Genomic DNA, 20,752 nt, shown 5'->3' on the forward strand with positions numbered 1-20,752 from the left:
GGCCATCTTCTGGTGCTTTCCCCAGGTGCATTATCAGGGAGCTGGATCAGAAGTGAGGCAGTCGGGGCTCAAATGGATGCCCATATGAGATAAGGGTGTCGCAGGTGGCAGCTTTACCCCGTTGTGTCACAACGCCGGCCCCCTAGATGGTTGTTTCCACATTCACATAGTGGTTTGCTTTTCCACAAAATTGAGACCTTACTGTGTAATCAGTTTTAAGTCCATTCTTTCCCGCATACTAATCTTGCAGGCATTTGAAAACTTCATAGCTGGGGCCCCATGTTTTGGCCTAGCAGGGTAGGCCACCACTTTGCAGCGTCAGCATCTTATATGAACCATGGTTCAAGTCCAGGCTGCTCTGCTTCTGATCCAGCTCCCTGCTAATGATACTGGAAAAGCAGTGGAAGATGGGCCAAGTGCTTGGGAGACCCAAATGGAATTCCTGGCTCCTGGCTTTGGCCTGACCCAGCCCCAGCCGTTGTAGCCATTTGGAGAGTGAACTAGTGGATGGAAGACCTCTCCCACCCTTTCTCCTCCTTTTCTGCCTCTCCCTAACTCTGCTTTTCAAATAAAATAATGTAAATCATTTTAAAAATAGTAAAGCTCTTGGGGCCAGTGCTGTGGCTCACTTGGTTAATCTTCCACCTGTGGCGCCAGCATCTAATCCTGGATTCTAGTCCTGGATGCTCCTCTTCCAGTCCAGCTCTCTGCTGTGGCCTGGGAAGGCAGTGGAGGATGGTCCAAATGCTTGGGCCCCTGCACCCGCATGGGAGACCTGGAAGAAGCACCTGGCTCCTGGCTTCAGATTGGCGTAGCTCTGGCTATTGCGGCCATTTGGGAAGTGAACCAACGGAAGGAAGACCTTTCTCTGTATCTCTCTCTCTCACTACCTGCCTAATAATAATAATAATAATAAAGCTCTTATACACATGCCCAAGGAAATGTGTATAAGATTAATCATGGCAAGATTGTTTTCATAGCCAGAATTGTCTCTGGCCCCTATGAGAGCGAAGCGTCATTCCCTCATCTCCTTAGTCAGATGGTTTCTAGTTCTTCCACTTAGGAACAATGCTTCCAGGTGTATGTACAGTCACAACCTGAATGTGGTCATGGCCCTGCCGTGCTTAGACTCCCATCAGTGCTTCCATCGTTGGAGGTCAGTGTTGGGATTCCTCGGGATGGCCCATAAACCTCGTGGGTTAGGACCGGCCTGCCTTCTGCGTGTCACCTCTCACTCACGACCACCCAACTCCAGCCCTTCTTGTCTACTTGCAGCTCACGGCTACGAGGTTCACTCATGCTTTCCTCTGTCATGTCCTTGCCACATTCATGCTCTCATCATTCCTCCTTTGTGATGACGCACGGAGATGACAGCCACCCTTCGAGACAGGGGCTGGGTGTGGGGGGGTGCTGGGAGCCTGGTGGAGAGCCTGTTTGCACAGTGCGATGGCCAGCTGCCCCTCACCCACCGCAGGACTGCCTCTTGGCAGCCTAGACTGAAGCAGCAGATGATGGCCCACAGGCCAAACGCAGCCTGCCCTGGTTTTGTGCCTCCCGTGAATTAAGTGGTTTTTATATTTTAAAGTGGATGAAAAAGAAAGAGCTGGATTGGGTGACATGAGAAAATTATATGGAATTTAAACTGCAAATGTTCATAAGTAAATTTTTATTGGAACACAGCCATTCTCATTTTTTATTCTGGGCTTTTGTGCTACAGTGGCAAAGCTGAATCCAGTAACATGTTTGCTTTGCTTAACAACAGGAATACTTTTTTAAAAAATTTATTTATCTGAGAGATAGTGACACAGAGAGACAAAGATCATCCATCTGCCAGTTTATTCCCAGAAATGGCCAAGTCAAAGCCAGGAGCCTGCAACTCCATCAGGATCTCCCCCATGGGTTCAGGGCTCCAAGTACCTGGGCCGTCTTCCACTGCTTTCCCAGGCACATTAGCAGGCAGCTGGACCACAAGTGGAGCAGCTGGGACTCACACCATTGCTCACATGGGATGCTGACGTTCCAGGCAGTGGCTTGACCTGCTGTGTGACAATGCCAGCTCCAATAGATTTTGTTAAGATTTATTTATTTGAAAGGCAGAGTTACAGAGATAGAGAGAGGGAGGGGGGGAGAGAGAGAGAAAGAGAGAGAAAAAGAGAGAAAGAGAGAGAGAGAGAGATAGGAAGAGAACTATCTTCCATATTTGCTGGTTCATTCCCCAAATGGCCACAACAGCCCTGGGCTGGACCAGGCTGAAGCCAAGAACCTGGAACTTCAACCAGGACTCCCATGTGGGCAACATGGGTCCAAGTCCTCTGCTGCTTTCCCTGGCATGTTAGCGAGGAGCTGGATTGGAAGTGGAACAGCAGGGGCTGGCGTCATGGCGCAGGTTAATCCTCCACCTGTGGTGCTGGCATCTCATATGGGTGCCGGTTTGAGACCCAGCTGCTTCTCTTCCAATCCAGCTCTCTGCTATGGCCTGGGAAAGCAGTAGAAGATAGCTCAAGTGCTTGGGCCCCTGGACCCGCATGGGAGACCAGGAAGAAGCTCCTGGCTCCTGGCTTCAGATAGGTGCAGCTCCGGCTGTTGCAGCCACCTGGGAGTGAACCAGCAGAAGGAAGACCTTTCTCTCTGTCCCTTCTTCTCACTGCCTGTAACTTTACCTCTCGAATAAATAAATAAAACCTTAAAAAAAAAAAAAAAAAAAAAGGAAGTGGAACAGCAGGGACTTGAACTGGCGCTCATATGAGATGCCAATGTTGCAGATGGTGGTGGCTTAACCTGTTGGGCCACAACCCCAGCCCAGTAGGGAAACATTCTGAGAAACGTGTGAGGAGGCGATTCTGTCGATGTGCGAACAACCTAAGACGGCTACAATGCCACCAGGCAGTGGAGCCTAATGGGACTACCTTTATAAATGGGGCTGGAAACTGACTGAAATATTACACAGCACATGACTGCGGATGCAACAGATTGAAACACTTACAGAAGGTTTTCAAGCCTGATTCAGGCAGTGCAAGAGAGGGCGGGCGCGTGTAGGCAGACTGGAAGGTAGTCTATGTTGATGTGAGAGGGCTTCTTTTCTTTTTTCACATTTAGTTGATTTATCTGACTTTCAAATAAATAATAAATCTTTAGGGAAAAAAAAAGAGTCTATTGAAACGTGTTCTTGGGGCTGGCACTGTGGCTTAGCACGTTAAGTTCTCTCTCTTTGGTGCCAGCATCCCATATATGGGCACTGGTTTAAGTCCTGGTTGCTCCACTTCTGATCCAGCTCTCTACTATGGTCTGGGAAAGCAGCTGCAGATGGCCCAAGTGTTTGGGCCCTGCACCTACATGGGAGACCCAGAAGAAGCTCCTGGCTCCTTATAGGCCCAGCTCCAGTCATTGCAGCCATTTGGGAAATGAACCAGCAGATGGAAGACCTCTCTCTCTGTCTCTCCCTCTGTCTATAACACTGCCTCTTGGATAAATAAACAAATCTCAAAAAAAAAAAAAAAAAAAAGAAAGCAAGCTTCATCTTTAAATAAAAACAACAAAAAGAAGCAATGTGTGTTCTCAAGGAGCCAACATAGGCAGGCACAACACAGAGGACTCCCCAGCGAGCTCCTTGAAAATAACCACGGAGCAGACAGTCTGATTAAAAACAACTTCACATTTTATTTGTATGGATTACGGAGACTGTTGGATGAAGGCATGGCGGATACAAGCTGTTCTGATCCAGACTCTGAGCAAAGAGTCCCCCCACCTCCCCACCCCTGCCCCCTCATCACAAGCACTTTTAATGACTGGCTCAGCACCGCGGACACTAGACGTTTGATTCATCAGGGGGAGGGTGCTTCACATATTGGTAACTTAGAATTCTGCAGGAAAGGCCTACATAAGCAAGCTGTGAAGATTTTAAGTCAATCGGTGTAGTGTACCCTTAAAACCACATGTTCACAAGAGGCAGTGAGAGAGATTAAAATGCTGATTTTTTCCCCCTCTTGCAATCTGAGTTAAATTTAGGTCTCCTTGTCTACAGAATGCAAAAAAGACATTCACAAAGCAACTCCAGGGCTGTTAGGTCAGAAATTCATGTTGGAGAGTTTCCTTCCAAGGAGAATGCACTTGTTTTTAAAGTTAGGAGCACATATTAACAAATCCCAACCTAACGTTAGAAAAGCCATGTTCTTGTGTTGTTCGTGAAAGGCACCATTTGTTTCCAGTGCAACTGTGGAAGTTGAAATCTGTCTCAGAGCCCGTCTGGCAAGCAGGAGTTGTTCACCGGCTCATCTGTGGCACCAAGGTCCATGGTGCCCGGGCCTGGCCCCTCGGTGTGTCCATGAGATGTGACTTGTCCCGAGGGCAGGACGTCTTCTCTCTCATGACAGTCATCAGTTCTTCATTCTCGGACGAAGCGCAAGCAGCTTTACTCTATAAAGTGGCGTCAGCAGCCAGTTTGTAGTGGGGAAGGGAGTGGGGGAGACCCAGCAGGAAGGCCCAGCGGCAGGCCAGCGTGCAGCTTAGGGACGGTCCCTCACCCCAGGCCTTCGAACCAGAGGGTCTCAACAGAATAGGACGAGGCACTGGAGGCCCTCTAAAACGGGACCCAGGGAGACACTTCTAGCAAAGTGAGACCACTCTGTTTCTGTGTACTCAGGATAAAAAAACAAAACAGGGAAGTAGTGGTCAGGGGGAAGGGGAGGGATTGGCTTTATCAAGCCAACAAAAGACAGGCAAGTGACATAAAATATTTCACTTGGCTTCAAGTCAGTGGACTCACTCACACCATCTGCAGATGGGAGGTGGTCGGCTGATGAGAATGGTTTGTAGTGGCTGTTAGAGGCAATGAACAGAGAAGCCTGGGCCTGAAGTATCACGACTAATTCCCACAAGTTTGTGCCTGATGACGACAAAAAGAAAGTTCTCGTGACGCACCCGGAAGAGGTAGCTGGGGCAGGCGGAATCGTACACGTGGGCTGCCTGCACTCTGTGTTTCAAGCTGTTGAGCAGCCCTTTCCCCAAAGCCCCGTGCATTGGTTCTCCCTGGGATGGGAACTGTGTCTAACATTTTTTTTCTCTCACGAGTTGTCAAGAGCATAGGAATGGGTTTATTACCTTGAATCGAGTCCTCACACTCCAGGGGTCAAAGCCATGTGCATCTGAATCTGATCACCGTTCAGAGGAAGCTGCGTTTGCCTATGGAGGCTGTCAGTGGTTTTAGGAACGCCATGGATTATGGGATGCGAACTGCCTGCTGGAACCCCTCCCAGAGGTTTCCTTTGCTCTGAGACAACTTTTTATAGGCTGCAGACTCTCGAAGGAAAGCATCAGCGGTTGGCACGGCTCCCACAGGTGGGTGCCACGGCTGAAGGTGAAAGGCACTGTACTTGAAAGTTTCTGACCTCCACCCTCTTCAAGATGTTCTAAATCATTTGTTTTTGAAAAGAGACAGGGCCTGTGGCTTCAATGATTTCACTGAAGACCAATCAATTTAAAAATTGTAGACATCAATTGTAATTAACGCTTCTAAACGATTTCTTACGTAAAATGAGAGAATAAGCTAGGCTACTTAAAATAACATCTGGGATTTTTTTTTTTCTTTAGCCAAATCCTTCTACATGAAGTCAGCATAATTTTTGGAGTGACAGTTTCAACACTTGGCGGCTGAGAACCAGGTAATGGTTTAACTTATCTTGCAAGAAGGAAAGAAGTGCAGTCCTGCACAGCTCGGGAGAGCCCAGGAACTGAATACATATTCAGGCACCCTGAGCCTCAGCCAAGGCGGGGAGAGGGCTTGAAGGAGAAAGACCAGTGGGTGTGGCCACACCTGTGTGACACTCCATTCCCGCAAACTAGACCAGGATCCACATCTGGGTCATCTGCTTCCAACTGGGATGGAAGGTTGGAGAGGAGAGGAGAGGAGAGGAGGTGGGGGAAGAGGAGCCTGCCCAGTCGCCTGCACATTTCCAGGTATCACGGTTGACCCGTGCTGACCTGAAGCCTTCCTATGAAAATGCATGCCAAGGGCACCCTCTTGCGTCAACACAAGAGCAAGGGATGTGACACACTTTACTAACAGACCTAACACTGACCCCATTCCAGGGGGCTACGAGAACCATCAGGATGTGCTGTGTGTGAGAGAGAGAGACAGCACGTGCCTGCTCACCACGATGGTTCCCGTACAAAGCTGTGGGGAGGACCCTCCCCACATAAACAGGCTCCCAGGGTCCCTGAACATCCCGACTAAGGCCTAGGAATGAGTAATATATCAAACAGGGAAGCAGGACTTGGCGGGCCCAAGACTGAAGTCCTGCCCGCATCTTTCCACGTACTGAGGAAATGAGAGATACAACTTTTGCTTCTCACTCCAACGTGGTCTTCAAAGGCTTTACGTCGGCTGAAAGAACTTAAGAGAGGTGTCAGCCCTAAGAAAACGCAGGACACACAATTCCTCACAGCAACAAGAAACCTCTCAGGACCTGCTCTATTAGAACATTCGAAAATGCACATTAAATTACATACTAAAATAAGAAAGGAAATTTCCTGGGTGTTTAAAGAGAAGATCGGTGGAACTCCCTTCCTCACCCTGGACTGGAAATCCTTTTTTGACTTTCAGAGTTGCCGAACCTTTTTTTCTGTGCTTTTTATGTTGATGTCTAACTTGTCCACTTTGGTTGTCAGCCGGTCAAGAATGTCGTCTTGCTCCTCGATTTCCGTCTGCATCCCCAGGGCTATGTTCTTCAGGCGGCCCAGTCCCAAGGACAGCTCATCTGTGGATGGAAGAGGCACGGGGGTCTGAGCCAACGAAGCCACAGCACCCGGAGATGCTTATGTCACCCCCTCACCTCCGGCATCACCTCCCCCCTAGGACAGGCCAGATTCCAGGGTTTTGGTCTCATTTCCCCAAATATGTGCAAGTGACAAGCAAATCTGTCCACTCAACAAACAGTAATATGTGAAGGCCATCTCCCAACCCCCTAAGATACTACTGTTAATTTAATGGTGTTTTGACTGATATCTTTAAACTTGAGAAAAAGACATCAATCCTACCTGCTGGTTTATTTCCCCAATGTCCATGACAGCTGGGGCCGGGCCTGAGCTGACGCCGAGAGCCTGGAACTCAACCCAGGTCGCTCATGTGGGTGGCAGGGACCCAATTACCAAGCCACCACTGTTGCCTCCCTAAAGCTACATCCAGTACAGACCTGAAATGGCAAATGGGGGGAGCCCTGTCCAACTGGAACCCCTGTACCAGACAGCTCCAGCCCCAGGCTCTCCTCAGGCAAGGCTGCACCCTCCAGTCAGGCTGCAGGTGGCGGGGGAAGGGGGTGAGACTCCATGACTCCATCTCTGTTCTGCTACCTGGGCTGCTCTTCTGAAAACATGAGCTCCAGATGTCCTCACAGGACCCAAATGCCGGGAAAACCCTTACTCATGTCACTCTGTTCACGTGTCCCTACATGTGTTCGCTCATTGAGGCCGCCTCCCAGATCCATGAACTGATGCGGTGGACGTGCTGGGTGTGACAGCCTGAGTTCCTCGAACCGGGCTGGCACGGCTGCCTTTGCTTGCAGGAAGACGACGGTGGTCACTGCACAGGCCGGGTGTGCAGTCGATCCCTGCAGCCTGGGGTCTCCAGGCCAAAGAAGCAAGAGCTAGGGCAGGCACTGTGGCATAGTGGGTTAATCCACTGCTTGTGACACTGGCATTCTATACTGGAGTTGCCAGTTCAAGTCCCGGCTACTCTGCTTCTGATCCAGCTCCATGCTAATGTGCCTGAGAAGGCAGCAGATGATGGTCCAAGTGCTTAGGCCCCTGCACTCATGTAGGAGACCTGGATGGGGTTTCAGGCTCCTGGCTCCAGCATGGCTCAGCTCCACAGCCATCTGTGGTGTGAACCACTGGATGGAAGATATTTATCTCTGTCTTTCCCTCTCTGTCACTTGGTCTTTCAAATACATTTTTTTTAAAAGAAAAGATTTATTTGTTTATTTGAAAGGCAGAGTTACAGAGAGAGAGGGGGAGAGATAGATCTTTTATCCGCTGGTTTACTTCCCAAATGGCTGGAGGTGGACCAGTCTGAAGCCAGGAGCCTGGAGTTTCTTCTGGGTCTCCCACAAGGGTGCAGGGGCCCAAGCATTTGGGCCACCTCTACTGCTTTCCCAGGCACATTAGTAGGGATCTGGATCTGAAGTGGAGCAGCCGGGACTCGAACCAGCACTCAAATGGAATGCTGGCACTGCAGACTGTGGCTTTACCCAGTGTGCCACAGGGCTGCCTCCCTCAAATAAAATGAAGCTTTAATAAATAAATAACTGATAAGAAAGAAAAGGACCAGATGCCAAGCGCACTGAGTTCCTTCAGTGCTGCTGATGGGCTGAACCCTGGGTAACTGGAGCATGCGACTTCTGGCAAAGGCTCAGCGCTTATGGCAGGCTACATTTCCTGCTGAAAACTCAGAGCAAACGGTCATGAGCGAGCCCCACTGCCCCGGGGAAACAGCAGCCTGGGTGGGCTGCAGGAGCCCAGCTCAACTCCACTGCTCCGAGTTCTAAGCCGCAGCCCGAGCCTTAGGGGTGCTCTAGCCTGCCCAGGACATCCCACATCTGTTTTTAAGAGGGGGAATGTCCACAAGCATGTGGCCGGCCTCAGGAGTGGAGTGAGGAGGACTGAGGGATGGGGTGAGGAATGGCAAGAGACTGTACCCAGGCAGGTGGGGCTGCACAAACGTAGTGGTGATCTGAGGCTGATTCCGCCAGGTGGACGGTGATGCCGCTTTCCTCACTTGGTGACTGTTACCTGTGTGCGTGTGTGCGCGTGCCTGCTGGCGTGCCCAGGGCCGGAAGGGAGGGAGGGAGGCGGAGCCCTGTAAGCTTTCTTCCTTGTGAGATTAAAGATTAAACGGGACGTGAAGAAAGGTCAGCATACAAATACTTTGCACTGGCACAGGTCTAAGCCAAATCACTTTTAAGAAAAGATAGTCTTGGCTTTAGGCTTTTTGAGGTTCTTGAAACCCATGACCTTATATTCCATGGACAGTAAAACCTTTGAGGTAGGGGCCAGAGCTGTGGCCCTAGTCTGCAGCACCGGCATCCCATATGGGTGCTGGTGCAAGTCCCGGCTGCTCCACTTCTGACCCAGCTCTCTGCTATGGCCTGGGATAACAGTTGAAGATGGCCCAAGTGCTTGGGCCCCTGCACCCATGTGGGAGACCCGGAAGAATCTCCTGGCTTCTGATTGGTGCAGCTCTGGCCATTGCGGCCAATTGGGGAATGAACCAGTGCATGGAAGACCTCTCTCTCTGCCTTTCTGTAATTCTTTCAAATAAATAAATAAATTAATTAATTAATAAACAAACAAAAACCTGTGAGGTTGTCCCAGGCCTCGGGAAGCTTTTGGGATCTGGGCCGGCACAGGATCTGCACACAGCTAGGTTGAGATTAGCAGCGAGATGAAGTAAAGCCACCTGATGAGGGGCAGGAGTCACAGGGGCTTGCGCGAGTCCCTGAACTATGGGCGAGTGTGTGCTGTGCCCTCACGGCAGCTGGCATGGCCTGTGTCAGCAGGGCCAGAGAGCTGGGTTCTGAGTAAGTCACCTCAGCTCGCTCTCTGCTCTACCCTGGGACCCCTGGGGCCCAGCTCAGACTGCAAGCCCTCAGAGCCAGCTGGGCACCCCCGCCCCCGCTGGTGGGCAGCACGCAGCCCCTTCTGCCCTTCCGTTCAGTAGCCGTGCTTAAACAGCTCCTCTTCCTGTGTCTGGCAGCAGGCACGGACACTGAGCACCCTGCGACACTGACAGAGGGCTTTCCAAGCCCCGCAGGGTTCCTGGGGAGTGCTCGGTCTTGGGTACACACACCTTGGGCCTTGCAGAAGTCTCTGGCTCCAGAGGGCAGAGTCCAGGGGACAGAAGGGAGAGAGGGAGGGTGGGCAGTGGGAGCCCCGGTCTCTATATGGCTGCAGCTCTGACAGGCCTGGCTGTCTGGCGGCTGCCGGCTCCTATGGGGTCTCCTACAAGGGGCTGACCTGCACGCTGTTCGTCTTCTTCCACCTGGCCTGGTGGCTACACATCAGCTTCCTCTACCTGTACACCATGGCTTCCATCATGCTCAATGTGCGTCTGCAGGTTCACACTGAGGACCCACTGAAGGTCCTCCCCAGACCCACCGAGGTGGGAGCACTAAGCACGAGGGACGGCAATGGGGGCCTGGGGGAGGGAGGAGACAGCTGGGAGGGGCTCCTGCATGGCCTTGTGAGATGCCAGATAGCCCTGGCCCTGCGAGGCGTCGTCGTTGGGATGGAGAGAGGGTCCTCGCGGGACAGGTCTCTGGCTTCACCAAGTGCTTCCGTCCTTGCAAGAACCGGGGTTAAGAGACTCTGCTGCCGCCTTCGCCGCCCACGGGGAGCGGACCTGCTCTCCAGGAGCTGTGTGGGGGTCGGGCAGGATGGGCCGGCAGGAGCGCAGGGCTGGGGGCGCTGCTGCCGACGGGTGAGGCGCTGAGCATGAGGAGCCGCGTCTGTGTGTGGGGAGGACCTCAGCCTCTCTGAGGGTGTTGAGGTGCCCGCCCCAGTGCCCTGGGGACCAGCGGATCCGTGTGGCAGGCGCTGAGGCACTCACAGTGCAGTAAAAATAGCAGGATTACTTTGCTGGCTGGCCTCGGATGGTTTCTTTCGCGATAAGTCGGAATGCCAACCACAGGGCCCCTGAGGAATCCCTGCTTGGGTGCGTGTGAGCGGAGGCCGCGAGTCCGCGGCCCCACTGCAGCTCTGTGGGGCTGGACGCGAGTCCGCCCTCTTCCAGCATCCGTGGATGCCACTTCTTTCTGCCGTGGGGGCCGAGGCCCTGTGGCGAACGTGCGGCCCAAGCGGCGTCTTCCACACCCAGGTTTTTCCCTTCAGCAGATAACTTTTGTAATGCTCATTTAAGAAGAGCGTGAGTTTTTAAGGACTCCCAAGTGAGGCTGAAAGCAGCCATTTGTGGGGGCGGAGGATTACTGAGTACAACTATCAATTTATAATGCTGACAGAGACTGACAGAGCTTCTGTCCAAGCAGCAGAGGAAAGAGAAGGGAGGCAGATCCAAGGCACTGCTTAGAATCCACTGAAACTCACACTCCTGTCCACACACGCCAACACCTCCAAATGACCGACTTCTCCCTTCATTCTGAAGTGTCTGGCCCATGGTCAAGGTGTGGGGTAGGGTGCCCGAGTTCCATACTGCAGTGCCTGGGTTCCATACCTGCCTGTGCACCCGACTCCAGCTTCCTGTTAATGCAGATGCTGGGTGGGAGTCAGCAGTCATGGTTCCAGTAACTGGGTCCCCACCACAAACATGAGCGACCTGGATCAAATCCCCAGCTCTCAGCTTCGGTTCAGGTCAATACAGCCTTGGCTACACCGTGGGCCTTTGTGGAGTAAACCAGCAGATGAGAGTTCTCTCTCAAAGAAGTAAATGGAAACCCACCAAGGGCTGGCCTTTTGGGCCCCTTTGGTGACAAGATGGAAACATTCCCTCACTCCCCTGGAATTTATGGTCTGATCAGACACATGGGTGCACGCAGCCCCCTCCACGTCCTCAGAGGCACCCCTTTTCACAGGGGAGGAAGATGGAGCCCCGAGTAGCCATGTGGGAAGGATGGAGTGTGTGGTTGCATCCCAGCTGCCCCATGGCCCTCTCAGGGACTACGGGGCCCCTGCTACTGCCTAGATCCCAGTGAGGTATGCACGGCTTGGCTGTACCAGGTGCAGCAAGTGGAGAGACCCCAGAGACATCAACTGGACACGACTTGGGGTAGGGCGCGGCATGCAAGGAGGGAAGAGCTAGTGGCTCTGGCACAAGGGCTGCTGGTGGTGACCGAGGGAGGCGGGTGGGGCTTTCGGTCTTACCTAGGTTGCTGTCGATCTTCTGGTGATAGGCCCGGAGGTGTGCATTCTTGGGGTAAGTGTCAGTACTCACAGCAGAGCCAGCCCCTCCAGGGACGGAGTCTGAGTTTAGAAGGAAATACCAGCACTAAATAAGGAGTTCAACAAGTAAAACGTAAAAGACACTAATTCAGCAGGAATATAGGCAAGGGCCATTAGCAATAATCAAATGGAAAAATGACCAGTTCACCCATGTAAAGTTCTGTCAAACTTTGTTAATGTTCTGGGAAAGCAGTGGAAGATGGCCCAAATGCTTGGGCCCCTGCACCCACGTGGGAGACCCACAAGAAGCTCCTGGCTTCCGCCTGGCCCAGCTCTGGCCATCTGGGGAGTGAACCAGCAAATGGAAGCTATCTCTCTCTCTCCCCTTCTCTCTCTGTATCTCTGCCTTTCAGTTAAATAAATAAATATATTCTTTAAAGATTTATTTTATTTATTTGAAAGAGTTACAGAGAGAGGTAGAGACAGAGAGAGGTCTTCCATCTGCTGGTTTACTCCCCAGATGGCTGCAATGGCTGGAGCTGCGCCGATCTGAAGCCAGGAGCCAGGAGCTTCTTCCGGGTTTCCCATGCAAGTGCAGGGACCCAAGGACTTGGGCCATCTTGTACTGCTTTCCCAGGCCATAGCAGAGAGCTGGATCAGAAGAGGAGCAGCCGGGACAAGAACCGGCGCCCATATGGGATGCTGACGCTTTAGGCCAGGGCTTTAACCCGCTGTGCAACAGCGCCAGCCCCATAAATATCTTTAAAAAAGAAGAAAGAAACATACACCAGGAAAATGATTAACTAACATTTCTTCAAACCCTGCTTCTCAAAATGGGTCTTAATCTGGAAAATGGGTAGAAGGAATGAGGTGGTGGTTCTGAGGTCTTCGAGGGACAAGGGTGGGAGGAACGACTGCACTGGAGGCGCACAGACTAGGTGTGTGGGCCAGGCCACTGGGTCAGCTGCTGGAACACAGGCTTGAGATGCCCACACGTCACAGCATTGCAGCAGAACTGCAGCAGTCCGCACCAAGCAGGCTCGTGGGCGGGGTCCGAGAGACAAGCTTTAGAAATCAAAACTCTTGGGCAGGTCCTGTGGCACAGTGGGTAAAGCCGCCTCCTGTGGCACTGGCATTCCGTATGAGCACTGGTTCGAGTCCCGACTGCTCTACTGATCCAGCTTGCTGCTAATGCGCCTGGGAAGGCAGTGGAGGATGGCCCAAGTGCTTAGCATCCTGCATCCACGTGGGAGATCCTGAGGAAGGTCCTGGCTCCAGACTGGCCCGGGCCAGCCATTGGAGTCATCTGGGGAGTGAACCAGTGGATGGAAGATCTCACTCTCACTTTCTCTCTCTGTAATTCTTCCCTTCAAATAAATTAATTAATTTAAAAAAAAATCAAAACTTATGTCAAGGAAGTATTATTTTTTTATTTAAAAATATATATTTATATGCTCTTGATCTCTCAAATAAGTAAAAAGAAATGTTATATAACACGTGTCTGCTTCAAAAAATGGTCCTTGAATTTCAGTTTCTAACCACACAAAGAAAAGCCCTGTCATTTTGGTTCACCTCTTTTGGGGAATCCTCTTTTTTGGATTTTGTGTATATCCTGGAGCCCTGACCGGCTAAAACCATTCTGGAACACAGGGTGAATTGCTTTTCAGTCTCTTCATGCATGTTGCACAAGTAGGCATTTGACAGAGGAATGGCCAGAGGATTATTTACAATAGCAAACAATGGAAGCAACCTAAATGTTTAAAAACGGAATCCTGTGGCAAACTAGGTAAAGCCACTGCTGGTGGCGCCAGCATCCCTTATGGGCACTGGTTCACATCCTGGCTGCTCCACATCCGATCCAGCTCCCTGCTAATGTGCCTGGGAAAGCAGCAGAAGATGGCCCAAGCACTTGGGGCCCTACACCCACGAAGGAGAACCAGAAGAAGCTTGTGGCTCCTGGTTGTGGATCAGCCCAGCACCACCTGTTGAGGCCACTGGGGAGTGAACTAGTGGATGCAAGATCTCTCTTTCTCTGTCTCTAATTCTGCCTTTCCAATAAATAAATAAATCTTCAAAAAAAGGTGGGATGGAACAGTTAAAAGTGGTGCTTTATTATTATTATATTATTATTACTATAATTATATTATTTCAAAATTTATTTCCATCTGTGGGTTCACTCCTCAAATGGCCGCAACAGTCTGGGCTGGGCCAAGCCAAAGCCAGGAGCTTCTTCTGGGTCTCCCATTTGAGTGCAGGGGCCCAAGCACTTGAGCCATCTTCTGCTTCCCCACGTACATTAGCAGAGAACTGGACTGGAAGTGGAGTAGGTGGGACTCAAACTAGTGCCCATATGGGATGCCAACGTTGCAGGTGGCAGCTTTACCTGCTACTGGTGATTTTCAAAGAACTTTTGTGGTTATGAAAGTGTTCGAGGGGCCGGTGCTGTGGCGCAGCAGGTTAAAGCCCTGGCCTGAAGTGCCAGCATCCCTTAGGGGCATTGGTTCTAGTCCTGGCTGCTCCTCTTCTGATCCAGCTCTCTGCTATGGCCTGGAAAAGCAGTAGAAGATGGCCCAAGTGCTTGGGCCCCTGTACCTGCATGGGAGACCCGGAAGAAGCTCCTGGCTCCTGGCTTTGGATTGGCTCAGCTCCAGCCGTTGTGGCCATCTGGGGAGTGAACCAGTGGATGGAAGACCTCTTTCTCTGTCTCTATCTCTCTCTGTAACTCTATCTATCAAATAAATAAATAAAAAATCTTAAAAAAAAAGTGTTCAAGATATAAGTATAAAAAAAAGCAGGGTGCAAAAATATATAAGGCACTTCAAGAAGTTCTTGAAAAATGGAATTAAAGATTAAGTTTATTGGGGTGGGTGTGTTGGTGCTGTGGGTTAAGCTGTCGCCTGGGATGGCCCACATTCCATATCAAAGTGTCTGATCAAGTTCTGCCTCTCCTTTCAACCTAGTTTCCTGCTAACATGCCTGGGAGACAGCAGACAATGTCTCAAGTAATTGGGCTCCTGCCACCAATGTGGGAGACATGAATTGGGTTCCTTGCTCCTGACTTTGGTCTAGTCCATCCCCAGCTGTTTTGAGCACCTGGGGACTAAACCAGTGGAGGGGATATCTCTGTCTCTCTCTTTCAAATAAAATCAAATAAATAAATAAAATTTTAAAAAGATACACTTGGTCCCTCTTCAGTTGCTTCTCCCAGGTGCATCAGCAGGTAGCTGGATCAGAAGTGGAGCAGCTGGGCCGTGAACCGGTACCCGTACGTAATGGCAGCATCACAGGCAGTGGCCCTACCTGCTGTATCACAAAGCTGGCTTGCAGCAGCATCTCTATGTACCTGGCTTTCTAGGGGCCTTTGGAGGGCCCAGGAGGCCTGAATTCCTTTGTCTGATAAGGCCTGTTCCTGAGCCTACTGTTTGATGCTAATGGGATGATCTGATACAGAAAACATTTTTTCTTGCATACTTTGTTCATGCTAGGCTTGGGGCTGTATGAGGGTACTTCAAAAAGGCTATGGAAGTGCATATCTTGAATAAACCATATGTGTATTTCAAAGTTATTCTGCACTAAAATAAACATCTTCTAATTCCATTGTTGCACAAACTTAAAAAAATTTTTTTAAAGTTATTTGAGAGGCAGAGAGAGAGAGAACATTCCCTCACCTGCTGATTCATTCCCCACATGCCCAAAATGGCCCCAGGCTGGGTTAAGAACCGAAGCCAGGAATCAGAAATGCAATCCAGGTTTCCTGTGGGGGGGGCAGGAAGCTAAAATCACTTGAGCCATCAGCATTGCCTTTCAGGCTCTGCATTAACAGGAGGCTGGAGTCAGGAGCTGGAGGTGGGTTTTGAACTGAAGGTTTTTTAAAAAATTATTTATTAGGTCCCTACTTTCTTATGGCACCCTCCATGGTGGAGTGGAGGGAGGGAGGGAGGGAGGAACCCCAGTGTCACACACCTCCAGCTCTCTAAGAGCAGCATGGGTCCCTAAAGCCTTTCACTCAGGATGGGCGAAGCCAGCAACTGGAGCCCTGCCCGTCGCCCATGATAGTGTGACAGTCACTGGTCCCCCCACCGTGCCCAGGACCAACGCCAGACCTGAGAAGTTCTGCCCCAAAACCACTCACCCACATCATCCAGCTTCTTGAGGTTTGGGTGGCTGGCCTGGTATTTCGCCTCCTGCTCTTTACTTGTAGTTATGGCTTCTTGCAACCTGTAGATGAAAGGCGGGAAGAAAAGGAAACTAGTAACAATGAAACACACCTACGCTGTGTATCACCAGTCACTTCCAGCGCCTCCTGTGTGCTAAGTCCCTTGTGACCACAGCCCCATCCCGAGAACAGCAACTGTTACCCGTGAGCCAAATCTGGCCCACCGTCTGCTTTGTTTTCCTCGCCCCCATTTTTTCCCCCTAGATTGTGATAAAACACACATAAAATTCCATCACCTGGCTTTGTGTGGCAATGAGCAAATAGTGGCCTTTCTCGAAGACCCCTTGCTTTTGGCTAGATGAGAGGCAAACTGACACTGAACCTTCGCTAACAGTTTCATTTCTTGTTAGATTCTATTCCCCAAACACTGGACTCAGCTATGATTTTTTTAAAAAATATCGTGGTGGGTGATCCATTTTATTTGAGAGAGAAAGAGCGAGAGACAAGAGGGAGGGCTTGCCCATCCTCTGGTTCACCCTCCAAATGTGTGCAATGGTTGGGGCTGGGCCAGGTCGAAGCTGGAAGCCAGGAACTCAATCCAGGTCTCCCTCGTGGGTGGAAGGGGCCCGGTAACTTGAGCCGTCACCGCTGCCTCCCAGGGTGCACACTAGCAGGAAGCTGCAGCCAGCAGCACAGCCAGGACTTGAGTGCAGGGACTGGGATGTGGGCGGTAGTGTTTTAGTCGTAAGGCTGAGTGTTCTCCCTTATTATTTTCTCTTTTGAATCCTGTCACTAAAACTTGGTAGAAATTTGTTTTTTTTTCTTCTTCTTCAAGGAGAGGGCCTCTAAAAGTTCATGGAAAAAACTGTATTATGAAAAAAATTGCATCATGGATTTCAAAGATGTTTTTGCACCATCAAAGCTCCTGTGAACTTTTTGAGGTCTCCTCATGTGAATACCTACGGAATAGCTTTGCTTTTGCTTCCTCACCCACAAAGCCCACTCGGCTGAGGGCAGAACCATTCGGACTGTGCCTGCCGCCCTGCTGAGCCGCCGCACCCTGTGTTCTGCCTCTGTCGCATGGCAGCCTGGTCTCAGCTCTTCTCACTTCTGCCCGCCCTCCAGGCAGTGCTGCTCCCAGCAATCCAGACAAGCAAACATCCCCTTCGTTTTCCATCCCCAGAAATCGGGCCTCAGCTCCCTTCCGTGCATCATGGCAGTGTCTCTACTTGGAACCCTCCTTTCCAACCTGACTCCCCTCACGTGCTGACTTTTTCTCTTTTTTTAAGATTTTATTTATTCATTTGAGAGGCAGAGTCACAGAGAGAGAGAGAGACAGAGAGAAAGGTCTTCCGCCCACTGGTTTACTCCCCAAATGGCTGCAACGGCCAGAGCTGGGTTGATCGAGCTAGGAACTTCTTTGGGGTCTCCCATGTGGTTGGCAGGGGCCCAAGTACTTGGTCTGTCTTCCACTGCTTTCCCAGGCCATTGGGGAGCTAGATGGGAAGAGGAGCAGTCAGGACTAGAACCAGCGCCCATAGGGGATGCTGGTGCTGCAGGCAGAGGCTTAGCCTACTACACCACAGCGCTGGCCCCACGTGCTGGCTTTCTAAAGCAATCCCAACAGCAGCACCTCTCTGGTTTAAGTCTTTTTCAAATGTTTATTTACTTATCTGAAAGGGAGAGTGATAGACAGAGACAGAGAGATCTTCCATCTGCCAGTTCACACGCCAAATGCCTGCAACAACAGCTGAACCTAGGCCAGGCTAATGCCTGGAAACAGGAATTCTATCCAGGCCTCCCACATAGATGACAGGGATTGAAGTACTTGGGCCATCATCTGCTACTTCCCAGGCACGTCAGCAGGGAGCTGGATCAGAAACAGAAGTTAGCTTCGACTCAAACCAGCATTCTGACAAGGGATGCAAGTGTCCCAAGTGGTGGCTTAACCCACTGTGCCACAACCATCCCCGTCTTTAACAATTCACTCGTAAGAGCCAGTCCACATTCCTGCAGGCTAACAGTTTTGCAGGTGCACAGGCTCCAGCTGCTGGCAGAATGCAGTAGTCCTGAAACACAGAGTTTAACCCTGTAGGGTGTCATCACTCAGAAGCAGCTACATGTCTAAAATCCGTGGTCGGCTTCCTTTGAGCGCCTCTGTGAGCCATGCATTGCTGGGCTGGGCACCTGGACACCAGCGGTCTGTGTCTCTAGGAGCTGTCTTTAGCTTTTCTGTGTGATGTCATGCATGCAGTAGTCACAAAAGATGAAAGCTTGGGGCCACTGCTGTGACATAGTAGGTTAAGCGTCCACCTGCGGCACTGGCATCCCATATGGGCGCCAGTTCGAGTCCTGGCTGCCCCACTTCTGATCCAGCTTCACTGCTAATGTGCCTGGGGAAATACTGTAAGATGGCCCAAATGCTTGGGCCCTTTAACCCACGTGGGAGACCCAGAGGAAGATCCTGGCTCCTGGCTTCAGATTGGCACAGCTCCGGCAGGTGTGGCCATTTGGGGAGTGAACCAGCAGATGGAAGACTGCTCTCTGTCTGTAACTTGCCTCTCAAATAAATAAAATAAATCTTAGGGAAAAAAAAAGATGAAAACTTAGTTTTTGGTGAAACATGGCTTCCCCAAAGAAAGCCAAGTTCCAGGGATGGTGACTGAAGTAAGAAAATGGGGAAGAGGGGCCGGTGCTGTGACAGCAGGTTAACACCCCGGCCTGAAGCGCTGGCATCCCACATGGGCGTCAGTTCTAGTCCCGGCTGCTCCTCTTCCAATCCAGCTCTCTGCTGTGGCCTGGGATAGCAGAAGATGGCCCAAGTCCTTGGGCCCCTGCACCCACGTGGGAGACCCGGAAGAAGCTCCTGGCTTTGGATTGGCCCAGCACCAGTGATTGTGGCCAACTGGGGAGTGAACCATCGGAAGGAAGACCTCTCACTCTCTCTCTCTGTGTAACTCTGACTTTCGAATAAATAAATAAACTTAAAAAAAAAAAAAAAAAAAAGAAAATGGAGAAGAGAGCCAAGAGAGGGGTGGTGGTTTCAGACTAGAAACCACGTACCACATCTTAAGTGGGAAAATTTCAAATTAGGGGTGGTCATATCCACAGCAATGGATCCCCCATAAGTTTACATGCAGATGTAGACAGGCCTCCCATGAAGCTGTGTCAGCAAGAACAGACAAGGTTAACAGACACACAGGCTGTAGAGACGGCTGAAGTGTGAGTACACTAGAGATGAGCCCAGGAGACACAGAACTCAGCAGAAGTGTGGCTAAGAGAAGCTTATTTTAAGAGCTCTTTAAAAAAATAAGAAAAAAAAGGCCGGCGCCGCGGCTCACTAGGCTAATCCTCTGCCTAGCGGCGCCGGCACACCGGGTTCTAGTCCCGGTTGGGGCGCCGGATTCTGTCCCGGTTGCCCCTCTTCCAGGCCAGCTCTCTGCTGTGGCCAGGGAGTGCAGTGGAGGATGGCCCAGGTGCTTGGGCCCTGCACCCCATGGGAGACCAGGAAAAAGCACCTGGCTCCTGCCATCGGATCAGCGCGGTGCGCCGGCCGCGGCGGCCATTGGAGGGTGAACCAGCGGCAAAGGAAGACCTTTCTCTCTGTCTCTCTCTCTCACTGTCCACTCTGCCTGTCAAAAAAAAAAAAAAAAAAAAAAAAAAAAAAATTACGCCGGTGCCGCGGTTCACTAGGCTAATCCTCCACCTTGCGGCGCCGGCACACCGGGTTTTAGTCCCGGTCAGGGCGCCGGATTCTGTCCCGGTTGCCCCTCTTCCAGGCCAGCTCTCTGCTGTGGCCAGGGAGTGCAGTGGAGGATGGCCCAAGTACTTGGGCCCTGCACCCCATGGGAGACCAGGATAAGTACCTGGCTCCTGGCTTCGGATCAGCGCGGTGCGCCGGCCACAGCGCGCCAGCCATGGCGGCCATTGAAGGGTGAACCAACGGCAAGGGAAGACCTTCCTCTCTGTCTCTCTCTCTCTCACTGTCCACTCTGCCTGTCAAAAAAAAAAAAAAAATTATGTTAGAGAGACAGAACAATGTCCCATCCACTGTCACTCCCCAAATGCCCATAATGGCTAGGGCTGAGCTGCATGGAAGCCAGGATCCAGAACTCAACTGGCAGGGACCCAGTAACTTAAGGCGTCACCTGCTACCTCCTAGGGTCTGGGCTGCATCAGTGGGAACCTGGAGTCAGGAGCCGGAGCAGAAGTGGGTACTGAACTCAGGTACTCGGATGTGGAATGTGGGTGTCTTAGCTACTAGACCAAATGCCTGCCCCTTAAAGCTTTTATTTTATTTTTTTAAATTTTTTTTATTTTTATTTTTTTGACAGGCAGAGTGGAAGTGAGAGAGAGAGACAGAGAGAAAGGTCTTCCTTTTGCCGTTGGTTCACCCTCCAATGGCCGCCGTGGCCGGCGCGCTGCGGCCGGTGCACCGCGGCCGACGCACCTCGCTGATCCGATGGCAGGAGCCAGGAGCCAGGTGCTTCTCCTGGTCTCCCATGGGGTGCAGGGCCCAAGCACCTGGGCCATCCTCCACTGCACTCCCTGGCCACAGCAGAGGGCTGGCCTGGAAGAGGGGCAACCGGGACAGAATCCGGCGCCCCGACCGGGACTAGAACCCGGTGTGCCAGCGCCGCTAGGCGGAGGATTAGCCTAGTGAGCCGCGGCGCCGGCCCCCTTAAAGCTTTTCAATGCAAATACTCGTGTATT

The 20,752-nt window shown here is 51.3% G+C and overlaps 1 protein-coding gene across 1 annotated transcript in view; it reads right to left on the reverse strand.

Annotated features, from left to right (window-relative positions):
• Positions 1-3,637: 3,637 nt before the first annotated feature.
• SNAP29 (synaptosome associated protein 29) overlaps positions 3,638-20,752 on the reverse strand; it is a 35,411-nt gene continuing 18,296 nt past the window's right edge. The window contains exons 3-5 of the mRNA XM_002719719.6: positions 16,016-16,101; positions 11,866-11,964; positions 3,638-6,752 (exon numbers count right to left, since the gene is read on the reverse strand). Coding sequence (XP_002719765.2) covers positions 6,595-6,752; positions 11,866-11,964; positions 16,016-16,101 — 343 coding nt within the window. The 3' untranslated portion in view covers positions 3,638-6,594. The remainder of the gene's footprint in view (positions 6,753-11,865; positions 11,965-16,015; positions 16,102-20,752) is intronic.

This window comes from Oryctolagus cuniculus, chromosome 21, assembly GCF_051225735.1.
Source record: "Oryctolagus cuniculus isolate XC-2025 breed Fujian yellow rabbit chromosome 21, ASM5122573v1, whole genome shotgun sequence".
NCBI lineage: Eukaryota > Metazoa > Chordata > Mammalia > Lagomorpha > Leporidae > Oryctolagus > Oryctolagus cuniculus.